General features: G+C 41.2%; 2 protein-coding genes across 9 annotated transcripts in view; one reads left to right on the top strand and one right to left on the bottom strand.

Moving 5' to 3' along the window:
• LOC130881415 (putative hydrolase RBBP9) overlaps window positions 1-23,096 on the bottom strand; it is a 73,550-nt gene that overhangs the window by 42,798 nt on the left and 7,656 nt on the right. For 3 of the 7 annotated variants that reach the window (XR_009057730.1, XM_057781003.1, XM_057781006.1), the window contains 2 exons: window positions 7,905-8,021; window positions 5,907-6,060 (listed from right to left, as the gene is read on the bottom strand). Coding sequence is in view for 6 of the 7 variants with exons in the window: in XM_057781003.1 (XP_057636986.1) it covers window positions 5,907-6,060; window positions 7,905-8,021 (271 nt within the window). In the remaining variant the exon portion in view is untranslated. The other 4 variants (XM_057781007.1, XM_057781005.1, XM_057781004.1 and 1 more) reach the window with 4 other exon arrangements.
• Polr3f (RNA polymerase III subunit F) lies at window positions 9,673-22,904 on the top strand. Of its 2 annotated transcripts, none has more exons than XM_057781011.1 (9): window positions 9,673-10,071; window positions 10,755-10,872; window positions 12,885-12,952; window positions 13,896-13,963; window positions 14,808-14,920; window positions 16,411-16,554; window positions 16,763-16,870; window positions 18,004-18,195; window positions 19,373-21,443. In XM_057781011.1, the coding sequence occupies exons 1-9, from the start codon at window positions 10,010-10,012 to the stop codon at window positions 19,448-19,450; spliced, it is 951 nt and encodes a 316-aa protein (XP_057636994.1). In that variant the 5' UTR covers window positions 9,673-10,009; the 3' UTR covers window positions 19,451-21,443. The 2 variants fall into 2 exon arrangements, with proteins under 2 accessions (XP_057636994.1, XP_057636993.1); XM_057781010.1 differs by lacking the exon at window positions 9,673-10,071 and adding an exon at window positions 10,118-10,616 and having other exon boundaries at window positions 19,373-22,904.

The following is a 23,096-nucleotide window of genomic DNA, read 5'->3' as shown; positions in this document are numbered from 1 at the left end:
GGTGAGAAGATCCATCCTGGAGTGGGCTGGGGTCCTGCACGTCAAAAAAGAGAAAAAGTGAGCTCCGCCCTGCTTCCTGACTGTAGACACAATGTGACCTGCCATCTCGGGATCCAGTCACCATGAATTCTCTTCCTTGGATGGCCCACACCCTCAAACTGAGAGCCAAAATAAATCCTTCCTTCCTTGGGCTGCTTTTGCCAGGTATTTTTAATCACAACACTAAGAAAAGTAGGGAACACAGATGTCATGGGGACCACTTTCCATCTTGTTGTTCCATCATCCCTAGCACATTGCACTCGTTATCATGATCCGACGTGAGTGACACCCACAGCGGGAAGCAGAACCCACTCTGCTTCCCTTTAAAAACAAAGTCTGGAAGTTTCACATGTCGTTTCTACATATATCCATGAGCCACAGCCTGGGACACACCCATACTATTAGGCTAAAAGTCACAGGTGCCATTATTAGAGAAGGGAGAAGCAGATGCTGGGGCAGGCAGAACTGTATCATCATCCCGGTGCTGGGAGCATCACAGGATGTTTTAACTGTCACGCTGACTCACTTGCTCTGAAGCTCACAGTGGAGCACAGCTTCCTGATAATTTTCTTTACATTATAGGGCCTCGTGGGTGTGATTCTGGCTGATCTGCCCAGCGCTCACCAATTATGCTCTTCAATCGCCTTCTTTTCTTCGAGTCCTTTGTTTGCGTGCTCTTGTCGATTTTTAGACTGATCTTTGATATGTTTTACTTGCACTTTGGTAATTTCTCAGATTTTATACATTCCTTTAAAAAGGTTTATAAAGTCTAAGCAAATAAAACGTCTCCAAAGGCTTAAGATTCTTTATGTAAAATCATAAATATGTAAACATCAATTTTAATACAGTTGAGAAATACCTAACAAAATATTATAGAGGTTTAAAGCTGTATTCTAGAAGGTAGAAAAATTCTCAAAAAATATGGAATTCATCTAAATAACCACTAACTGAGTGACAGTGTTGACATAACCACACATTTGGCTTTCTGTGCTTCGTGAGTATTTCCATGTTTGGTGACTGGAAGGACTCACAGTAGACTGAACTTGGGAGAAGCATTTAACGTGTAAGACCAAAGCTGCAGCTGTCTGATGCACATAAGATGATTTATCCATGAACTACTGCATCCCCCTCAGCTGTCCTTATTAGCACACTTCTCTAAGGTTCCTGAAGGTGCACTCAGACCCCACCCTGATGTCATCCTGGTTCTCAGCCACTTGCTCCACTCCTTTAAGGCCTAGGTTATCTCCCTAGCAGAGATGGCCATGTCCATGGATACCCAGCTAAGGCATTTGCCCACTCTATTCAGCCTACAACAGCCCACAGACCAGCTTATGCTTCATGGTAGGTAGAAGGATTTCAACCCGAGAATAGCCCTCTCTCATCCCCCAAAAGATTAGGTTTGAGGTTAGAGTTATAAATCTCACTCAGAGCCTAAAATGCATTTAAAATGCACATACACCTCTATTAGGGCTCAGGATAGTGACCTTAAATATGCATGCACCAACATAAATTATACCCTGCATAAAAGCCATCTCTGGGTACTTTTAGCTCTACAAATATTATCCTTTCAATGAAATATCAGAATTAAAGAGCTGGGGTGTAGCACAGTTTGTAGCATGACTTCCTACATGCAAGGCCCGAGTCAATTATCAGCACTAAAAATCAGAATTTTCTGAATGACTACAAGCAAATTACCAAGATGGATTAATGGGAAGCCACAATTTGGTTTGGGTCAAGTTTTCTCCGCCTACTGAAAACTATTGAAGTGTGAGGCTATCCTCTACATTATAAAATGACAAGCTGCAACTCTCCCCATTAACCACTAGATCAGTGGTTCTCAACCTGTGGGTCACGACCCCTGTGAGAGTCACATATCTGATATCCTATATATCATATATTTACATTATAACTCATAACAGTAGCAAAACTACAGGTATTAAGTAGTGACAAAATATTATAAGGTTGGGGAGTTACCACAACTTGAGGAACTATATTAAAGGGTGCAGCATTAGAAAGGTTGAGTAACACTGCACTAGATTCTAGTAGCAAGTAATACTCCTAATGGCAACCAAAATGTTTTTTGGCGTTTGTACACATGTGGTCTATGTACATGTTCATGCGGTGGTACATGCATGTGCGGATATGGGTGTACGTGTATGTGCGGATATGGGTGTACGTGCATGTGCGTGCAACTGTGTGGAAGCTAGAGATGGGTGTCAGGGGTCTTCCTTCATCACTCTCCATTTATTTTACTTACTGTGTGTGCATAAATGCACACATCATAAGGGGTGGGGAGACACGGCATGCATGAAGAGGTCAGAAGACAACTTTCAGAAGGTGGTTCTCTCCTTCCACCTTGTTCTGAGGAAGGTTGGCCCCTGTTATTTCTGAGTTATGTATATCAGCCTATTTGGCTGCAAGTTTCTGGCCAATTCACCTATCTCTGCCTTCCATCCCACTGCAGGTGTACTGGGATCACAGAGGTGTAGCATGGCACTCAGCTTTTGATTCTGGAGACTGAACTGAGATCATCACTCATCACGCTTGTATCACAAGCATCTTTATCCGTTAAGCCATTGCCCCAGCTCTCCAATCTATCTATCTATCTATCTATCTATCTATCTATCTATCTATCTATCTATCCATCCACCTATCTATCTGTTTAGTTATTTGTTTATAGTTTCTTGAGACAAGACTTCTCTGTAGAACCTTGACTGTCCTGGAACTCGCTCTGTAGACCAGGCTGGCCCCAAACTTAGAGATCCACCTGCCTCTGCCTCACAAGTGCAGAGATTAAAGGTGTGAACCACAAAGCATGGCCTCCACTTTGTTTTTTAGAAGAGCCTCTCACTGAACCCAGGGCTTACCGATTCAGCTATGCTGGTGACCAATGAGCCCCCGAGACCTGCCTTTGTCTGTGGCCACTACAGCTGGGGTTACAGGCACATTTTATTCACCCAGGCACAAACTCTTGAATTCTAAGAGTTAAATCAACTCTGAAATTCTAGTAACCCAGAAATGAGGACTAACAAATAAAGGAAAGTCGGAGAGCCACATAACTAAGGTGACACTGACTAAATGATTAAATAGGATTAAAATCTTCAAATCTCTGTGGTGATAATCTTGTCAACTTAATTGGATTGAGAAAGGCCTAAAGGATTAGTAAGGCACACTTTGTGGATGTCTGAATGCTGTGTCTTGACTTAATCGGTAGATCATTCCCTTGATGAATTTATAATATGATGGAATTATTGGGGAAAAGCAAAAGGCAGGAGGTGCCTGACTGGAATAAGCAGGTCACCAAGAGGCATGTCCACAGAGACTACATCTTGCCCTGGTCCCTTCCTGTGTTCTTTTTCTTTGCTCTCTGATGGCCCTAATGTGATCTTCTCTTTCCCATCTTGATTGGGCTGACACCTCTGAAACCGAGTCCAAGTAAGTCCTCCTTTTTCAAGTGTTCTCAGGTATTTTGGCCATTGTAACACAAAAGTAACTACTAGTTTCCAAGTCCTGTGTTCTTTCTACACTCAGTTACTTCTCCTAGAGTTTTCTCCCTGCTTTTCCTGCCTGTGCACATGGCATTCAGATCTCTCCATTGTATTGCCTCCTGAACAGGGTCTGTATACAACAAGTTTGAATCACAGCCTCCAGGTATATATATATATGTATCTATATAGTTTACATGTATATCTAAAATACAGATTTAATATGTTAGGCTGTGTGTGTGTGTGTGTGTGTATTTCAAGGAGCTACAGATGGGGAGCACTGTGAGCTATTCTGATTACCTACTTATATTTGCTTTATCAACCTCAATTGCAAAAACTGGGGGTCCTTCATGAGTCTACTGAAGAAGCTATTATTCTCAGAGGAATCTGAGCCCCCAAACACTTGCGCTGAAAGCTCACAGTAGAATTGTGTAGCAAGTTCCTCTGAGATGAAACATTCTCTTTTGGAAGGAAGCTTGTTGAGACTTAGGATGTTCTAAAGGGAGGTGAAACATTCCATCCTGCAGGGCACCAAGGAAGAAACTCAGAAGTAAAGAACTCAGTAGCTTCAGAAGTGCCCCAAATGAACTACTAGGCCCTTCCTTCCCCAAGCTTACATAAGAAGTAAGGACTGCTGGGAGATGCTCTCAGACAAGCAGAGCTGCCTAAAAGAGGTTCGAACTGGCTAAACCACCTGGAAAAGGCAGAGGCCAGCGGAGCTGCCTGGAAGACATTCTCTGACATATCAAGCTGCCTGCAAGTTGGCTGTAAAGTGTGCTCCAGGGCTCCAACTTTCACAGGCTGTCACCCACCCCGGGTGGGCGTTTGGTGGTGTGGCTGTCTTTGAGTCATTTCTGTTCTTGCAAGTTCCCCACCGCACACACTCATGTTCCTGCAAGTAACCCAATAAAACCCATTGTTTCGTCAAGCTGGGCTTTGGTAGCATCTTTACTTTGGTCTGTGTTGGTCTGGTTTGTTCCCCATCTGTACTGAGTAAATGCTTGTTCACATCTATTCCTCTGTCACAGGACTCCATCCTTAGTTCCAGACAGGTTTTGCTCCTGCTTGGCTTTATTTGTTGTGAGCCCTATGTGAGGTCAGTGGTGGAGAAGGACAAACTGCACAGTCACTGCTAATGCATGACAAAGTATGATGGTGGGGCAGGACACTGTTGACCACAAGGAGGCCTTTAAAGAAGCAGAAGGTGAGGGGACACTGGGATTTGATGTCAGTATAGGCCACCAACCCTTGACAACACCCTCCCCTTCCTGACATGTTCCCAAGTTCTTTGCCCTTCTCATCCAACTGTGTTCTTTCATTCCTTCCTTACTCTGATGGGAAACCTTCTCCCCAGGAAATAAGGAAATGTTAAAAGAATTATCAATAAAAAAATAATCAAGGCTAGTCATGGTAACTCACACCTTTAATCCCAGCGCTCAGGGAGGCAGAGGCAAGGATCTGTGAGTTTGAGGCCAGCCTGGTCTACAAAGTGATTTTCAAGGCAATTAGGACTGTTACACAGAAAAATTCCGTCTCAATAAACCAAAATACATACATACATAAATATTCTTAAGAAAGAAAATGGGAGTAGGAGAAGAAGGATTTAGGAAAAAGAAAGTGGCTAATGGCCTCCAGGTTGATATGGCAATAAGCTTTGAACATCAATTAAGTCAATACAAAATGAAACAAAGAGGGCTGGAAAGATGGCTCTGTGGTTAAGAGCATTGCCTGCTCTTCCAAAGGTCATGAGTTCAATTCCCAGCAACCACATGGTGGCTCACAACCATCTGTAATGAGGTTTGGTGCCCTCTTCTGGCCTGCAGACACACAGACAGAATATTGTATACATAATAAATAAATAAATATTTTTTAAAAAATGAAACAAAGAATGACGTCACATCCCAGAGAATAAAAGAACCATCCACCAAATGGCACTTTTCTTAGAGCCAAAGGAAGCTCTTTAGAAAGCTTTTCCTCCCCAGAACTCCAGTGTGGAATTTGAAATGAAAATGTTATTAATATATGCAGTATTTATTGAGTTATATACTTAATGATTTATGGACTTTATACCTCAATAAAATGCAAATAATATAAGTACTAAAATTAGCATAACTTTTTCTTTAATGTCTTTCTAACACATTGGTTCTCATAAAAAGAAATAAATAAAATTAAAATATAATGTAGTTGGGAATGGTAGCCCATGCTTTTAATCCCAGTACTCAGGAAGCAGAAGCAGGTAGATCTCTGAGTTTAAGGCCAGACTGGTCTACAGAGAGAGAGAGCTCCAGGACAGTCAGGGCTATATAGAGAAACAAAAAATAAAAAACAAGCATATATATAAAATAATACCATGCTTATTTGCCTACCATGCTCTTAACTTACTTAGAGACGGCAACAGCTTTAACTTGTATTTTCCCATCAGGCAGAGTAATAGGTTTTATATACTTAAATGTATTATTTTCACCAGAACCAACTTTCTTTAGGAAGTCAGGCTTGCTGCCATCCAGGGTGTAATAAATGTTGACATCTGGGGTGTCTGAAAAATCCAGAACAGGATAACCATAATTAACAGTGAAACAAGTCCCTGTGTAACGATAATCTGTTAAAAACAGAGACACACACACCAAGTGATAATGACCCCGTGGTCTGTGCCAACACAGTGCTTTGCATGAATGAGCTCACTTCACGTATTCGTTCACATTACTGGATGAGGTAGGTCCTACACTGTACCCATTTTATAGATGGGAACTGAGTGCCTGAGCGATTAATAAACTTGCTAAATAACAAAAGATTTCCAGTGCTCACAGTGGCTCACAACTCTGTAACTCCATTAGCAAGGTATCCAATGCCCTCTTCTGGCCTCGGTAGGTACTAGGCAGGCTTGTGGTACAGTGGCATACACGAGGACAAAACACCCATATGCATAAAATAAAAATATTCTTAAGAAAGAAAATGGGAGTAGGAAAAAGAAAAAGATTTAGTTAAAAAGAAAATGACTAATGACTTCCAAGTTGAAATGGCAATAGATTTGAACATCCTAATATATGCAAAATTTGTTGAGTCATATGCTTATAATATGTGGTTAAGTTCTGCTGCGTTAGAGTACACAGTCCACAATCTTGAACCACTGAGTTCCATCACTCCCTTTCCTCCTCCCAACTTTCAAGTCTTTAAGGGAAAAACCTAGATTCTGTACATGAAAAAAAACACTTAGTATTTTTTCTTTCATTCATTTCTTATTTGTTAATTTTGCAGCAATGGGGACTGAACCCAAGACCTTGGTCATATTCACGACTTCTCTGTTGTTAAATCAAATTCTCTTTCTTCTTTCATTTCCCCTTCCCTCTTCATATATATATATATATATGTGTGTGTGTGTGTGTGTGTGTGCATATATGTGCATACATATATATGCATATATGTATATCTATATATACAATTATCACTATTTCAATCTCTCCAAAGGTAACACAGGTTGGCCTCAAATTCACTGTTCTCCTATCTTGGCCTCCCCAGTGTTGACATAAAGGCATTTACATTGGGTTATTATTCTCTTTAGTATTTAACAGTGGGATATTTTTATTTATTTGACATTTAAACATTAGAGAATATAGAACCACCATCTATATTATCACATTCCAATAATAGTCTTCTAAGAGTTATAAGCCCTTATGTAAAACCATTAAACATGTTAGCCTTTCAGATAAAAGAGGCTATAGTATAATATGCATCTTATTCTTGGAAATCTTGAACTAGGGAGCCTGGAGGCAGCTCTACAAATTCAGATAAATACTTTTATACATTTAAACTATCAAAATTAAATAGATACATATCTAATTAAAATCTAAAAGCTTTTTAACACAAATATTTGTTCATATGTCTTAGCTATAAAATTTCTTTACATAAATTATTTATATGCATATAAACAGGTTTAATATTAAATACTACTTAATATTAAATACTACTACGAATACCTTGTTTTTGTAATAGTTAAGATTTATTTATTTATTTATTTATTTTTGTTTTATCGAGACAGGGTTTCTCTGTGTAGCCTTGGCTGTTCTGGAACTCGCTCTGTAAATCAGGCTGCACTCAAACTCAGAGATTCACCTGCATTCCGAGTGCTGGGATTAAAGGCATGCACTGCCACCACCACCACTGGGCTAAGGTTTATTTTATTATAAGATAAATCTTGTGTACTTCACATATACCAACTCAATATGCCAACGAATATATACCTGTATACAGCAACTCACTTAACCCTCACAGTGGCTCCAGGTGGTAGATAATAGAAAACATACAAAGATATAAATCAGCAACACATGAATACAGGGCATGACAATGCTATTTTAAGTAATTCAAAATGCACAAGATTCCTACCAGATTTCATTTCCAAAAGAGTATTGGTATCAATCTCATGGTTGGCTTTTCCAGGCTGGGGCACTCGCAGTGGTATGATCTGAGGGGCACACACTGAGCCAGCAGTCATGGTTTCTCCTTATGTAAAGAAATTAAATTAAGAATTCCATCATGAACCTGTATCTGAACACAGACTACAGAGTACCGTTTTTTTTTTTTTTAAATGCAGCAAGCCAGTAAAACCTGACGAGAACATCATTAATGCGCCACCTACTGGTAATGCCCATTTAGTAAATGAAATGATTATTGCATCTCAGCTGCAGATCTGCTGTCGGGTCGTCATGTACACGCTTTCCCTCTCAGAAAGGCACACAGATGAATCCGACAGGAGACAGGAGCTGCTTGGAATGGGCAGGTTAACTGAACGAGGCAGAACAGAATTCACGCCAATATTCTGACCTCGGTTCCTTCCAGATCATTCACTCTTCACTGCCTTCGGTTAGTGCAAACATACACACTCATTCTCCTGACTTCAAGGCAATTCATTACATAAAGGGAACAAGGAACTTTGCATGTAGCATGAATTATTTATTTAGAGTCAACTTTTAAAGGGAGTTCTAAGCCCACGGTCTTCCCTTTGCCGTTGCAGTATATTGCGTATCTGAAAACTGCAAAGGCTGCAGAGCATGAATTCTCAATATAAAGGAAGTTGACATGGATATAAATCAACAAACACAAGATTCCTATTCGCTTTATTCCTATACTGTTTCGTAAACAACCACCACCACAGGAGCCATATGCGTCTTTTCTTTGAGGTGGGGAGAAGCCATCTTGGCACAGCATTTGCACCTTGCATTGCTGTTTCAATTATGGCTACGTGATTATTCAATTAGAATGTTCATATCCATCCTACTGTTATAGTCAACATTTTCACCCTCATTCTTATTTACAATTTTTCATGCAACAATTTGTTGTTCGATGGTGAGGCTTTTTTTTTTTTAATTTTTGGTAATTGGAATTCTGATAATGTTTCTCTGAACATCTTTGCGTTTTGACATACCTTGTTCTGAAAAGTGGGATAATTAGATTTAAAAGATCAATTTCCAGTTTGTGGGCTAACAATAATAATAATATTTAAAAAAAAACCACAGATACGTCATCGTTCAGCAATGAGGCTGGACGTAGAGGGATCTGCCTATATTCGCATTTTCTTTCGAGAAAGAATCAGTTAAAGTAAAAACAGCCGAAAACTAGATTCTAAATAAACGCAGTTGAATAGGGACTAATTTGCTCACGGTTAGTATTAGCTGCCCTTGGAAGGCTGTGGTGGTCAATGGATCTCACGCGAAGGAGATAGAGAAGCCTGATTCCCTAGGTCCAAACCACAGCCTGTTGTCACTGTCATGCCACCAGCATCTCCCAACATCCTTCACCTGGACCATCTCCTCGCTGCCTACACCAGGACCCGCCGCGTCAAGCCCTCGGCCTCGCGAAGCAGTCAGAGTCGCCTGGATCCCTCCCGACCGAGTATGCGGCCATCCTCCTTACCCTCCTCCAGCCTCACGAACGAGATGAGGACCCCCAATGCACCTTAGCCGCCGCCAACCGGGTGTCTAGGCTCTTGCGCTGCACGACTGCTCCTCTGCTGCAGCTTGGGTTACCACCGACGCTGCAGGTCGCGCCCCGCCCACCGCGAGTCGAGCAGATGATTGGCAGGGAAAACGATTTCCTAGCAACTAGCCCCGCCCTTGTCTCCGGGCCGCGGAGTCTGTCTGGAACCCGCCCCCAGCTCCGTGGGCGAGGCTTTGCTGTAGGCATCCAATAATATGCCTTCTCGGCGACTGGAAGGGCCTGAAAGAGTGCACCCCTATTTAGCGTACGGGGGCCCAAGCCTTTAATCGGACAGGCACTGAAATTTGGGATAACAGAAAGAGAGCCTGTGGCGACACCGCTGAGCAGAACGGAGCAGGCAAACCTCAGACGCCCCAAGCCGACCCGACGAAGAAGGCCCGGCGCGACCGGACGAAAAAGGCCCCTCGCCCGCCCGGCGCGCGCCTCCTCTGGTACTCGGGGCTCTCAGCGCACTTCCCGGGGCGATTTTTCCTCTAGTCTGGAAAACCGCCCTTATGGCTGAGGTGAAGGTGAAGGTGCAACCGCCGGACGCGGATCCGGTGGAAATAGAAAACAGGTAATGCAGTGCAGCCGGACCCCTTCTCTCGCAGTCCCAGGGAGTGGCCGGAGCAGGCTGCGTGAGCACGCGGGAACGGGATTGCGGGGTTCTACTCCTCCCCCTCCCCTCCCCCGACTAGGGAGGGCAGAAGAGCAGCGTGACAGCTTGGAACTTTATGTAACTGGCATCGCCAGGATTCTGTTATAGTAGTGAGGACACTCCTGGAACCTAGACGTTGGCCTGAATGCCTGAAAAGAGACCCGCGTTTGCCCCTTGGGCATGTTCGAATTCATGTTCGATTTCAAGATTGCTCGGTGGCCAAGGGAAATTACATAGGAGAACGTTCGGGCTAAATCAGGGTTCAGTTTATGATCACAAAGCATCACTGAGTCAAGTAGATTCAGCGAGTGCCTTAAAGCTAATACTCCTCATAGCGCACAAGTAGTTTTAGGTTATAACGTAGGTAAAAGCAACTTTCTCAACAGGGTAATGCGTTTATTACTACTAAGGCGATATTCGAAATTGTTTGGAAGGGATAATTTTGCAGACAGACTCCAGTTACGGTAAACCACCATATCTCTGTATTCCACATTTGCCCATTGATAGCATTGGGTCTCAGCTTTAATATCTAGCTATACTGCATTTCCTTCTTTTGCCCTTTGAAAAAAGCTAACATAAATCATTAATACCTTTATTCCTAGAATTATAGAATTGTGCCACCAGTTCCCTCATGGAATCACAGATCAAGTAATTCAAAATGAAATGCCTCACATAGAGGCCCAACAGCGGGCAGTGGCCATCAACAGACTGTTGTCTATGGTAAGGTGAATTCAACAGATTTGTGTAATTTGTTAGCTATTATGGTTTTCATTGGTTTCTGTCACATAATTATGATGGTTAACTTTATGTGCCAATTGGCAGGGACGTGAGATTCTTAGATAACTGGCTATAGGCTGTTTCTGGGATGTTTGGGAATATGGAAGTATTTGAATCGCTGAACTGAGTAGACGGTGAGTGGGCACCGTCCAATCTAGTGTCATCCTAAGCAGAACAAATAGAAAGAGGACAGAGGAATTTACTCCAGACCTGCTTTGACTTCCAGTACCAGTCTTCTATCTTTAGCACTCTTGTTCCTAGGCCCTCAGAGTCCATCCACAGCTCCATCTCTAACACTAGTGCATCACTTGTAGACCGCTGATCTGTGCAACTGGCCTTGTTGAGTCTCTAGCTCGCAGGAGGTAGACTGCAACAGTTCCTGCTCACCGTAATCACATGAACTAATAATAGCACTATAAGCTTCTTTTTCGTGAACCAGTACGCTAATTGTCAAGCCAAAAACTGTGACTTGATTCCAAACCAGGGAAAAGGTTAGGCTGTCTGAATGGAAAGACAAAAGAAAGAGAACATAATTATTTGCCATTTGGCAAGATGAAGAAAGTATGTGCAATTCTGTTATAACTAATTATATTAGCTTAATTGACACAAGGCACACATGGATGTAATCTGTTCTCACCTTCTTTTGCTTTCTGCTGCTAGCGCTTAGCCATTCCCTATAAAATATTTCCACTATGATTTTTTTGTGAGTTATCACATAGCCTATTCACTGGGTATCACAATGTCACTCTGAGCTTTTCAAGAGCAGGAAGAAGTACAGCCCCAGCTTCCAGAGACAGGGCAGTGGAATTTTCAGTGAAGCCCAAGAACCTGGAGCCCTCATGCCTATCCTCCAACTTTTGAAAAACACTCCACCAAGTACTGCCCCATGCTTGAAATGTCTTCCCGAGGGCCTCTCCGTTTTATTAGTCATTCGTTAAGAGCCCTGCTATGACTTGTTTGCTTTTTAAAACTTCCAGCCTTGTCTTCCGTCTGGCTCTAGACGGCGAGATTTTAGGGATGGGTGAACCTTTTGTTAAGCTTTAGTTTTCACCTTTTGGGATGAGAATTTGGCAGACTTTCTCTGTGAACTGGTAAATAAAATATCCTTTGTAATTCACCCAAAGAAAAATGTGTTGGTGATTTCTGGGCTTCCTTTTTCTGTGTAGAACGACTCCTTGTCCTTCAGGGCTCAGCTTTCCTGCTTTCTCCAGGATCCCCAGTTGGGCCACAGTCCTTTCTCTGAGTATGCATCCACCCTTGTTTCTCTCCTGATGCTAACCAAATAGTATCAACATCATCTGTGTGCTTCCTTTTTAGAATTTGTTTTGGCCTGGGAGTATAGCTCAGTGGTAGAATAATCACCTAGCTTGCATGATGCCCTTTATTCAGTCCTCAGACTTATAATTCTATCAGCAAATTGTCCCCTTAAGCAGCTGTCTTAATACTGGTACAATACAGGTGTTTAGTAAGTGAAAGTGACTAGAATAGGCTGAATAAGTGACAGAAGGGAACTTCTGAGTTGAGTTTTGTGACCCCACTTTGCCATTTGGTGGACTGGGGAAGGAGGTAAGGTGTTGCAGTTTGTCCAGTATGTAAACATGTTTTACAGTCTAACGCACAGTAGGGCTCCCTCTTGGCTATAGTTTCCTATAACTGCTGCAAGCCCAGTGATACACACATCTGGATTCTCTTAATGCTAGACCCAAGGAGCTTCTAAAACATGGTAGAATACACTTTAATCTTACTTTGCTTCATGATATAAAATACCAACACTGAAGACCTTTTGTTCATTGGTTCGTCTTTTTGCCCCCTTTATCACAGAATTAATATTATACATTTGAGTAAATAATTTAGTCTGTATAATAAACACATTTAAAACTATGTTGACACTTAGCATTGGAATTGATGTATTTCCAAAGTAATTGACGACAGTTTTCTATTTTAAAACACTTTAGGGTCAGTTGGATCTTTTAAGGAGTAATACAGGCCTTTTATATAGAATAAAGGATTCTCAGAATGCTGGGTAAGTAAGCACCTGGTTTTTAATTTTAAGAAAATTTTGATTATTGTAAAAGTAATGTATGTATTAGAAAAAAGCTAACGTAGTAACAGGTATTGTGGCACAAACCCACATCTCAGCACTTGGGAAAGTAGGGCTGAAAGTTTAGTGCCATCCTTAGCTACACAGATTAATGATATTAGTGCATGTGAGTATTGTGTGTCTGTCGGTCTGTCTATACATAATGTAGCTAAGTGTGGTGCTGCACACCTATAATCCTGACACTTGGGAGACAGAGCCAGAAGGACCATGAGGTGGAAGACAGTTCAGGCTATACATCAAAAGACCCTGCCTCAAAATCGGAAAACAAAACAAACGGATGGAAACTCATACCATCCCTCCTTTCTGTCCTGTGTTCCGTTCCCCAGAGTAACTGTTCCTGGTAATTTCTCCTAGATACACTGAAATATTCATAGGTGATTATATATTTATATATTATTCTTTTCTTTTTTGTCTAACTTTTTAAAGAATTTTTTATTTATTTTAACTTTTATTTTATGTGCATTGGTGTGAAGGTGTCAGATCCCCTGAAACTTGATTTACAGACAGTTGTGAGCTGCCATGTGGGTGCTGGAACTTGAACCCGGGTCCTCTGGAAGAGCAGTCAGTGCTCTTAACCACCAAGCCAACTCTCTAGCCCCTATTCTTTTCTTTTTTAAAAAAAAACAAAACGGGGTCATGCTATCTATACTGTTCTGTAACTTGGGTTTTTTTTTTTGCCCACTTACTGTACTTTGGATATTTTTTGTTTTTGGTACACACAGCTGTCTCATTCTTTTTGAGGTAAGCTCTTTTGCAAAAAGTCAGTGTGAGAGCCTGTCTGCCAATTAACTTAAATAGTTATGCAGATGATAGCACAGCTCACATTTTTTTTTTTCCTTTTTTAATTCTGCTTTATTCCCTGCAGTAAAATGAAGGGGTCCGATAACCAAGAAAAATTAGTCTACCAAATCATAGAGGATGCAGGGAATAAAGGTGAGCACGTGAAGGATGACCTAAAGTGTCTTCCTTATTCTGTCTATTTTTAAAGAGAGGATCGCACTATGTAGAGCAGGCTTTCTATTATCTTCTTTCCTCATCTTTCTGAGTGGTGGGACTGCAGGCATGCCCTGTCACATGGAGCTAAGCACATGTTTTGTATATATTCTCTTTCTGTATATACAGCTTTCTTTCTTTGATAGAAAACTCATGACTTCCCACAATGGGTACTTAATGAGAGTAAGAACCACAGCCTTATTTTTTTCTGTCTTACAAATGGAATGTTGTTTAAATAATAAAAGTATGTGCATTGAAACTTCTAAAGTAATGTTTTGGTTTGGTTTTTGGCTGGTTGAAGATGGCAGATGACCCTCACCTAAATTTAAGTTGTTTCACTTTTACAGTGAAACGCTCAGAAAATTGCGATTAGGTAAACAATTGGATGAGAGACTGGATTTAAGTTAATTCAACAGCATTGATGCTTTTTCTTTTTCCATTACAAAAATGTTCTTGTTATATATTTTTAGAAGATGCCCCACTAGGTGATGAGGCACCCTTTATCCTAATACTCTGGAGGCAGAGGCAGGTGGATCTCAGAGTTCATGGTCGCCTTGATCTGTGCAGCAAGTTCCAGGCCAGCCAGGGCTGCATGGTGAAGCCCTGTCAAAAACCAAAAAACACACTGATGTGCCAAGCAGTTTCCAGTTAGAATATAAACATACACCTAGTTACTGGCTCTTGTACTTTTGTTTCTTTATCTAATTTTTTTTTTTTTTTTTACAAAACTGTTATAAAATTTTGTGCTAAAGGATATGCTGTCAGCTTTCCTACTTTCTTACAGGAATATGGAGCAGAGATATTCGATATAAAAGTAATTTGCCATTAACGGAAATCAACAAAATTCTCAAGAATCTGGAAAGTAAAAAACTTATCAAAGCTGTGAAGTCTGTAGCAGTGAGTAGTTGGCTTTCTGGGTTTCCTCCATATATTCACTTAAGTAAGCTGTTCCAGCTGGGTTTTCATCCTTTGTTCTTTAATTCATTGAGATTTAACTCTTGTTGTACTGACTTGAAGCAGCAGCCTACTGCACTGTCTCGCCTCTGCCAAACTTTTTACCAAACTTGTACTGTATTCTGCAGTAAGGAAGCCAGGAGCCTTGAGTGTGCTTCCTAATTTTCATGTTGTGTGAGATGACTCAGCTATCCTAGCACATTCTCTCATTCAGCAAGTGTCCACTGATTAGGCTGTGGCAGGTATACATAAGTAACAAAGTCAGCTGAGAAAGCTCTCTGTCCTGTGTCTCCATACCATGTTTGTGGTTTGTTTCCCCTCCCCTCCCCTCCCCTCCGCTCCCCTTCCCTCGTCTCTCTATCTGGAATATTCAGCAATAAAAAGATGACCTATCATGAAGACATGGAGTGACCTTAATGCCTATTGCTTGGTGTAAGAAGGCATGCTGACAAGGTAGCACACTAGATGTTGCTAACCCGGTGACATTGTGGGAAAGTAGAATGTTAAGACAGTAAAAAGACAAATATTTGCTAGTCTTGGGAGTAGGGTCCTAGGCAGAATTGAGTAGATACAGCACAGAAAATGTTTGGTGGCAGTTAAACTATTCTATATAACAAGATGGTATCTATAGACATAGCACAAAGTAATCTTAATTGGACTGTTTTATTTTATTTTGAAAGAAAAGTCTAGTAATATAACCAGGGCTGGTCTTGAATGTCTTGAATGCAGAAATGCAGGATCTTTTCTGCCTTAGCCACTTGAGTGCAGGGATTTACATGTGTATGCCATCATGCTCAGCTATCTGTATCATTTCATAACTTTTTAAAAGCTGCTTAGAAATTAGGAGGATGCCAGAGTGGGATGTGGAATGTATAACTAGAAACCAGGGGTTTGGGTATGACTCAGCAGTTACAAACATGGCTGCTCTTCCAGAGGAAGAGCACCTACATGGTTACTCAGCCATCTGCAACTCCATTCTAGGGAAATTTGACACCCTCTTCTAGCCTTTGTGGGTAACAGGCATAAACATATACAAATACCCACCACATTAACTAAATGATTTTTTTTTAATTTAGAAAATAAATAAATGTGACAGAATTTTAGAAATCACACCGCTAGGGGTTGAAGGACTAGGACTAACCTAAGTACTTGTAGAAATGAATCTTTTCCTCCCTGTGAGACTCCTGATCCTGCTTACTATACATAGAGAGTCATGGGCAGTGCCGGCTTCAGTATAGTTCTGACTTGGGTTAGAGGCACTATCCAATTCTGCCCCCAACATGGCCCTCACTTTGAGATAACTGTCCCAAGTTCGATAACTGCTATCTTTGCAGTAATTTTGTACACCTAAAAGTGTTCTAACTTATAAGCAGTTTTCAGGTTTAAGTTTCTGAAAAACATTATAAACAAATGATATGTGTATTCTTTCCTAGGCCTCCAAAAAGAAGGTTTATATGCTCTATAACCTACAGCCAGACCGGTCTGTGACTGGCGGAGCATGGTACAGTGACCAGGATTTTGAATCTGAATTTGTTGAGGTGCTTAACCAACAGTGTTTCAAATTCCTACAAACCAAGGTGAGGTCATTAAGGAAACATTATGAGCCTTTAGAAAGCTGCTTCCTGAAAGATTTACTCTTGTATTTCATATTTTCTAAGATTGAAAATGCTAACATTGGAAGTTTTGACTAAACAGTATGTGCTGCTGTTGGTGTGACACATACGTGTGAACTTCAGAAAGCACTAACATGCATTCTTGCTTGAGTTTCTTGTTCTACCCTTCTAGGCAGAAACCGCAAGAGAAAGTAAACAGAATCCAATGATTCAAAGAAACAGCTCGTTTGCTTCATCCCATGAAGTGTGGAAGTACATCTGTGAATTGGGCATCAGTAAGGTCAGAACTTACTTTCTACACTGTCTTCCTCCCAGGCTGTATTACAGTGTATTTGACCCAGCCCCCCTTTCATGTACACATTCTGCTGAACCCACTTTGGAAAAGCACTGTCCTAAAGTAGACAGAGGCCCTCCTGGTGGGCTGATTTCGGCTGAACTATTCTTGAGCACAGTCCTAGCTGTGCCGTTCACCACCCAAAGTCAAATTGTTCTGATAAGTTCTTGAATGTGTGACAGTTGAGCTTGTCACATTAGTGTCACTTATTGATACTGTCTTACTTAATGAAATGTAAGTGGTATCATCAGCACCCTTTGAAGACCTTTACATAAAGACACTGATGCCAGGTGGTGGTGGGTGGCACAAGCCTTTAATCCTAGCACTCAGGAGGCAGAGGCAAGTGGATCTCTGTGAGTTAAAGGCCAGCTTGGTCTACAGAGCTAGTTCTAGGACAACCAGGGCTACACAGAAAAAAAGACTGATGTTTTTCATGATCAGCAAAGAAGCCAAAGTGGCATTTGGACAAATAATTTTTACTTCCTGGTTTCTAGATTTTTCACTGATAAAAGATTAGGAACTAGAATTATTTCATGGCTCAAGTGTCTCTCTGCTTAAAGACATTTTAAGAATCTCCATCAATCAGGAGGCAGAGGTAAGTGGATCTCTGAGTTCCAGGAGCAAGTTCTAGAACCAGGGCTACACAGAGAAACTAATCTTGTGGGGGAAAAAAAAATCTCCATCAAATTCTTGGGGAGGAATTTCTTCTTTATGGGTTTTGGTTTTGATTGATGCTAGGGTGAGCCCAGGGCTCAATGCTAAGCACATGCCCTGCCCCTGAGCTACAATGCCAGCCTTTTTCGTGGTTTTATTTTATCATGGTGTCCCAACCCCTCCTCCCTTCCCATCAAATTCTTGCCAAAAAAAAAAAAATTCTACCTCATAAGACGTGTGAGTTTTTGTTTTTTTTAAGACATGTGAGGATATCAGTATGGAGTTAGAGCTGTCCTGAGTACTTCTGTGCTTGGGCTAATGTAGAATGTTGCCTACTCCCTTTGTGCCTTCCATTACTCTTGCCCAGAACATGGCCTCTCCATGTTCTCTTGTCCTTTCTGCATGCTAACATACCCCCTTTCTAGGTGGAGTTGTCCATGGAGGACATCGAGACCATCCTGAACACACTCATTTATGATGGGAAAGTGGAGATGACTATTATTGCTGCAAAGGAAGGCACTGTTGGCAGTGTAGACGGACAAATGAAACTGTACAGGGCAGTCAACCCAATCCTCCCACCTACAGGCTTAGTCCGGGCACCCTGTGGACTCTGCCCCGTAAGTAAAAGCTGCTTCACTCTGTATTTCATCACCACCACATGCAAATGCCACACAAAGAAACAACAGGCACACCAGCTTTCCCACAGCAAGTGTCACGTGAGCCACTCAAACTGCCACGGACTCTTGATGGACACACTGTTAATGGACAGGTCTTATATTATTTCTTGGAACATTGAGGGTAGGGACATGCCCTTCTGTTCTTGACCCTGAAGTGGATACATTTTCATTGAGACTAACCATTTCTCCTTTGTAGGGAGGGAAATGAAGGTTGTTGAGAAGCTACCATGAGCGAAACTTATTCTAATCCTCCTGTGTCCTTGGAGCTAGTGCATCATTCCCCCTAAAGAATGAGGGAACTTAGGGCTAAGTATAGCTCAGTGGCAGGGCCTATGCTCAGTGTACACAGGGCCTCTCACCAGGTTTCCCCTAGTGCCCTTCCCTTGGAGAAAGAAGAAACTCAGACTTAAGCAGAAAATGTTACTTCAAATAATGTGCCTTAGCAGTCATTCCTAGCTGGTTTACCAACACTGGGATGGACATTCTGAGGCTAAAGAGAGCAAAAACACTCCCTGTTCCTGTGGCATTTTGGGATATTCTTGGGCTGCTACTCTGCCATATTCATTATGCTAACCCTTGACCTTACCTGTAAGATCATTGTGACCCAGTTTCAACTCCTAGACAAAAGCCAACATCCTGGAAATTCTATTTAGCACCCTTTAAAGATAGTTAAACATGAAATAAGCTTCAATTTAGTAGAAATTAAGTTGTCCATAAGTATAGGACTCATTTCTTTTTACCCAGTGGGCAGGTGAGTGAGGTCACCTGTACACTGTGTTAATAGGGACTCCATGCCAGACAGGATAGTGCACACCTTTAATCCCAGCAGTTGGGAGGCAGAGGTAGGCAGAGCTCTGAGTTTCAGGCCTGCCTGTTCTACATAGTGACTTGCAGGACCCTGTCTCAGAAAAACAAACAAACAAACAAAGCAAACTAAAAATGAAAGGCTCATAGTTAACAGTGATCACAAAGCAGGCACTTTACAGTGTGCTCTTATAGTCCCAATACCTTTCAAAGAGTGTTTCCTTTTCCTTCTGTTAATACTGCTTTAAATCAATGAGGCTTTGGTATTTTAAAACTTCAATTTGAATATGAACTTTTTATGTTTCTTTTAAAGGTTTTTGATGACTGCCATGAAGGTGGTGAGATTTCACCATCTAATTGTATTTATATGACAGAGTGGCTCGAATTTTAATAGAGAGCTGTGAATCTTACTTACTTTGGCAAATGAATTACTTGGAGAGCAAATAATTCATGATGGAACATCCAATTTCTTTGAAAGCATACTTCACAATGATGGATACTGACTTGCTGCTATGAAAATGTATTTATTTCTGAAGACAGAACACAAAGCAAATGAAATTTAATAAAGTTTTATAGGGAAGTCTCTTCTGCAGTAAAAGTAAAAAAATACCTTGAAGCTCTAGAAGACCAAGGAAAAAGGAGCAACCAAATACTGTGCTAACAGCTAGAGTGTGAAGATACACGCTTAAAGTTACTTCTTAAGGTCTTCATTGAAACTCATCGTATCAGGTTTATTACCACAGTTTCTGTTTTGTTTTTCCTGGGTTTCACTGAGAAATTACAAGTGGTGCAGCAGGGAGCTGCTGATGGGAGTGTGTGCAGACTTCGGGTCTGAAGGTAGAGTGGACAATCCCTTTCCACACTGTCGGGGTCTCCTCACCTCCATGCCCTTTCACCCCCACATGCTGTTGTCTGGGACATGTCTTCAGCTCAGTGATACTCCATCCTAAAGGGGATAATCTCGCAAGTCCTTCATTGTTAAGGCTGTAAATTTCTCTGTATGGCTTAATTTTTGTTGTAGTAGGGAGGCGTGGGCCGCAGCCCACTGCCCGGCTAGCTTAACCCCCTGAAATAACCACACGGAAATTGTATTAATTAAATTACTGCCTGGCCCATTAGCTCTAGCCTCTTATTGGCTAACTCTTACATCTTGATTAACCCATTTCTATTAAATCTATATATTACCACATGACTGTGGCTTACCGGGAAAGATTCAGCATGTCTGACCTGGCAGCTGGCTCCATGGTGCTCTCTGACTCTGCCTTCTTCCTCCCAGCATTCAGTTCTCTTTTCCCCACGTACCTAAGTTTCTGCCCTATCAAAAGGCCAAGTCTCTTTATTTAACCAATGAAAGCAACACAAATATAAAAGGACCTCCTACACCAAATTTTACTATTTGCTGAAATTTTTTCCAGATTCTTACTTTACGTCTATAGTATGATCCTCTCTGCCACCAGCATCAAATTCAAATTTTGTAATCTAATCCCTGTGTGGAATGTGATAAGTAGGACCTTTGGAAGGTGAGAGATGGTGAATGTAGAGTCCTCGTGAGTGGAATCAGGGCCTGTACAGAAGAGACCCAAAGTGTTCTGTTGGCTTCTGTTAGGCGAGAATATAGGGAGAAGAATAAGGAAGTGGGCCCTTGTTAGATCGTATATCTGCCAGCACACTAGACTCTCCCGCTTTTTGAATCATGATAATTAAATATATTTTCTTGATAAACCATCAATCTATAGCAGCAGTTCTCAGGTTGAACAACCCTTTCAAGGGGTCGTCTGAGACCTTCAGAAAACAGATATTTACATTACAATCCATAACAGTAGCAAAATTACAGTTATGCAATAGCAACAAAAATAACTTTATGGTTGTGGGTCACCACAACATGAGTAACTGCATTAAAGGTTGCATTAGGAAAGTTGAGAACCACTATCTATAGTGTTCTATCAAAGCAGACAGAAGAGATAGTATCTAATCATTGAACTAAATTGTAACTAAAACTAGCTGTGTATGGTGGTGCAGTCCTTTCATACTAGCACTTGGGAGGCAGAGGTAGGCAGGTCTCAGTTAGTTCAAGACCAGCCTGGACCACATAGTGAATTTCAGGACAGCCAGGGCTATAGAGAAAGAAACCCGGACTCAAAAATAAATACAGATCATGCCCTTCAATGTAAGGGGTAGGAACCTATCTTACAGTGTTTTAGACTGGTCTCTTTTTTTCCTTGTTTTCTAAAAACCATGGTGTGATGTGTCTAAGCAGAAAACCATCACTATATAGTTCGTTAACTCCAGCCGTTGGGCACTGGAACTTAAGTTAGTTGCCGTGCTGTTATGCAGAATATAGCCATATATCTTTAAGGATCTCAGCATTTGATTTTTACTTTGTGTCTTTTTTTTTTTTTTTTTTTTTGAGATGAGGTTTTTCTGTGTGGCTCAGGCTGCCCTGGAACTTTGCAGATCAGGCTAGCCTTGAACTCAGATCCACCTGTCTCTGCCTCCTCCACTATGCCCAGCTTACTTTGTGTCTTAAAAGTTTCTTTATGCAAGCCAAAAGCATGGGCCAACTGAAAGGGCTCACAGCCCACTCTTCTTTGAAGCTGAGCTCTACCATTTGGTAGTATTCTAAGTGTACAGCATCATTGGAGTTCCCTTGAGATAAATGGGACCAATAAAATCCAACTTGCTAGGTCATTATCAATTCATTATCAATGAATTCTATGTCTAGCTCTATAGAATAAGCATTTAATGACACCAGCTCTTAAGTGTTAGATTATATATTAAATGCAGGTTCCTCTTCTATCTCTAGTGAGGCTGACATGGTAAAAAAGTGTTCATTCTTCCTGGACCTGCCTGGCTTATCCAATAAGCACTAGTCTTATTTTCCTAGAAAACTAGATACGTAAGAGACTTACAAAAGGGAGAAAGAATTTTTTTAAAAAAAATGTTTAATATGCTGTCTATTTTGTCTTTTTTGTTTTGTTGGAGAAGAATCTCACTCTAGCCCACACTACCCTGGAGTTCACTTTATGGTCTAGGCTGGCCTTGAACTCATGGTGGTCCTGATTTAGCCTCTAAGTGCTGGGATTACTGGCATTTAGCAGCCATACATGGCTTTGTATTGTCTTGATGATTAGATACTGTTTTAAATTTGCAGTTAGTGGCTAGAAGTGTTCCTTGCCTCACCAGAATAAAGAGATACTTTAAAAGTTTTTCTTCATAGCATATTTTTACTGAATATTTTTTGCTCGTAGCATATTTACTCTTGAGTACTAACTGAGAGAGAGATAAATTTAGTAAAACATAGCAGCTGTACTATAAATAAAATGAATTTGCCTACAGAAATAAGCTAGAATCAGAAGAAATTGTGGGCATCTAAAATCATGATGCCACAACATCAAACTGCAGATGAAGTCCACATACTTCAGTCTTTCCCACCCGAGAACACATTCAGTCTGTTGAGGATTCTGTTTTAAAGTGATCCTACATTGCCAGTCATGGTGTGCTTGCTTTTAATGCCAGCTCTTGGGAGGTAGAGGTATGAGCAAGTGGATCTCTGAGTTTGAAGCCAGCCTAATCCTACAGAGCGAGTTCCAGGACAGCCAGCAATACACAGAAAAACCCTGTCTCGAAAAACAAAACAAAATTTGACGTCATAAGTCTATTTAATGGTTTTTAATGAATAGTTATGTGGCTTCTACAGAATTTCCAATTTGACAATAAATGTTTTATAGAAGAGTTTTGATGGTGATCAATTAAGCAGAGTAATCAACAACTCAATTTGTGATGGGACACACGCCTCATATGTGGAGGCCTCTGATCCAACCACCAGCTCAACAGTGAAGGGAAGAATTTACTATGTGGCAGGTGAAGGACAAATACAAAATATGTGCCCTGCAGCACTGTGGTCCAGTAAGACAGGATCTTGAACTCAGTCCTGCCTCTACCTCCCTCCTGCTGGGTTAGAAGTTTATACTGTAACATCTGGTCAAGTAGCATTTTCTATTATGATGGAAATAGTCGATATTTGGTGTTTAGTACAG

The sequence above is a fragment of the Chionomys nivalis genome, chromosome 9 (assembly GCF_950005125.1).
Source record: "Chionomys nivalis chromosome 9, mChiNiv1.1, whole genome shotgun sequence".
In the NCBI taxonomy this organism is placed as follows: Eukaryota; Metazoa; Chordata; class Mammalia; order Rodentia; family Cricetidae; genus Chionomys; species Chionomys nivalis.
This window is presented reverse-complemented; position numbering and strand designations above follow the sequence as displayed.

What these genes read in the sequence shown, in the direction of transcription:
- Polr3f (XM_057781010.1), top strand. Translation starts at nt 10,543, where the DNA reads ATGCGTTTATTACTACTAAGGCGATATTCGAAATTGTTTGGAAGGGAT. An exon ending in GCAGACAGACTCCAGTTACG is followed by an intron (nt 10,617 to 10,754) that starts GTAAACCACCAT and finishes CTTTATTCCTAG; the next exon opens with AATTATAGAATTGTGCCACC. An exon ending in AAGGATTCTCAGAATGCTGG is followed by an intron (nt 12,953 to 13,895) that starts GTAAGTAAGCAC and finishes TATTCCCTGCAG; the next exon opens with TAAAATGAAGGGGTCCGATA.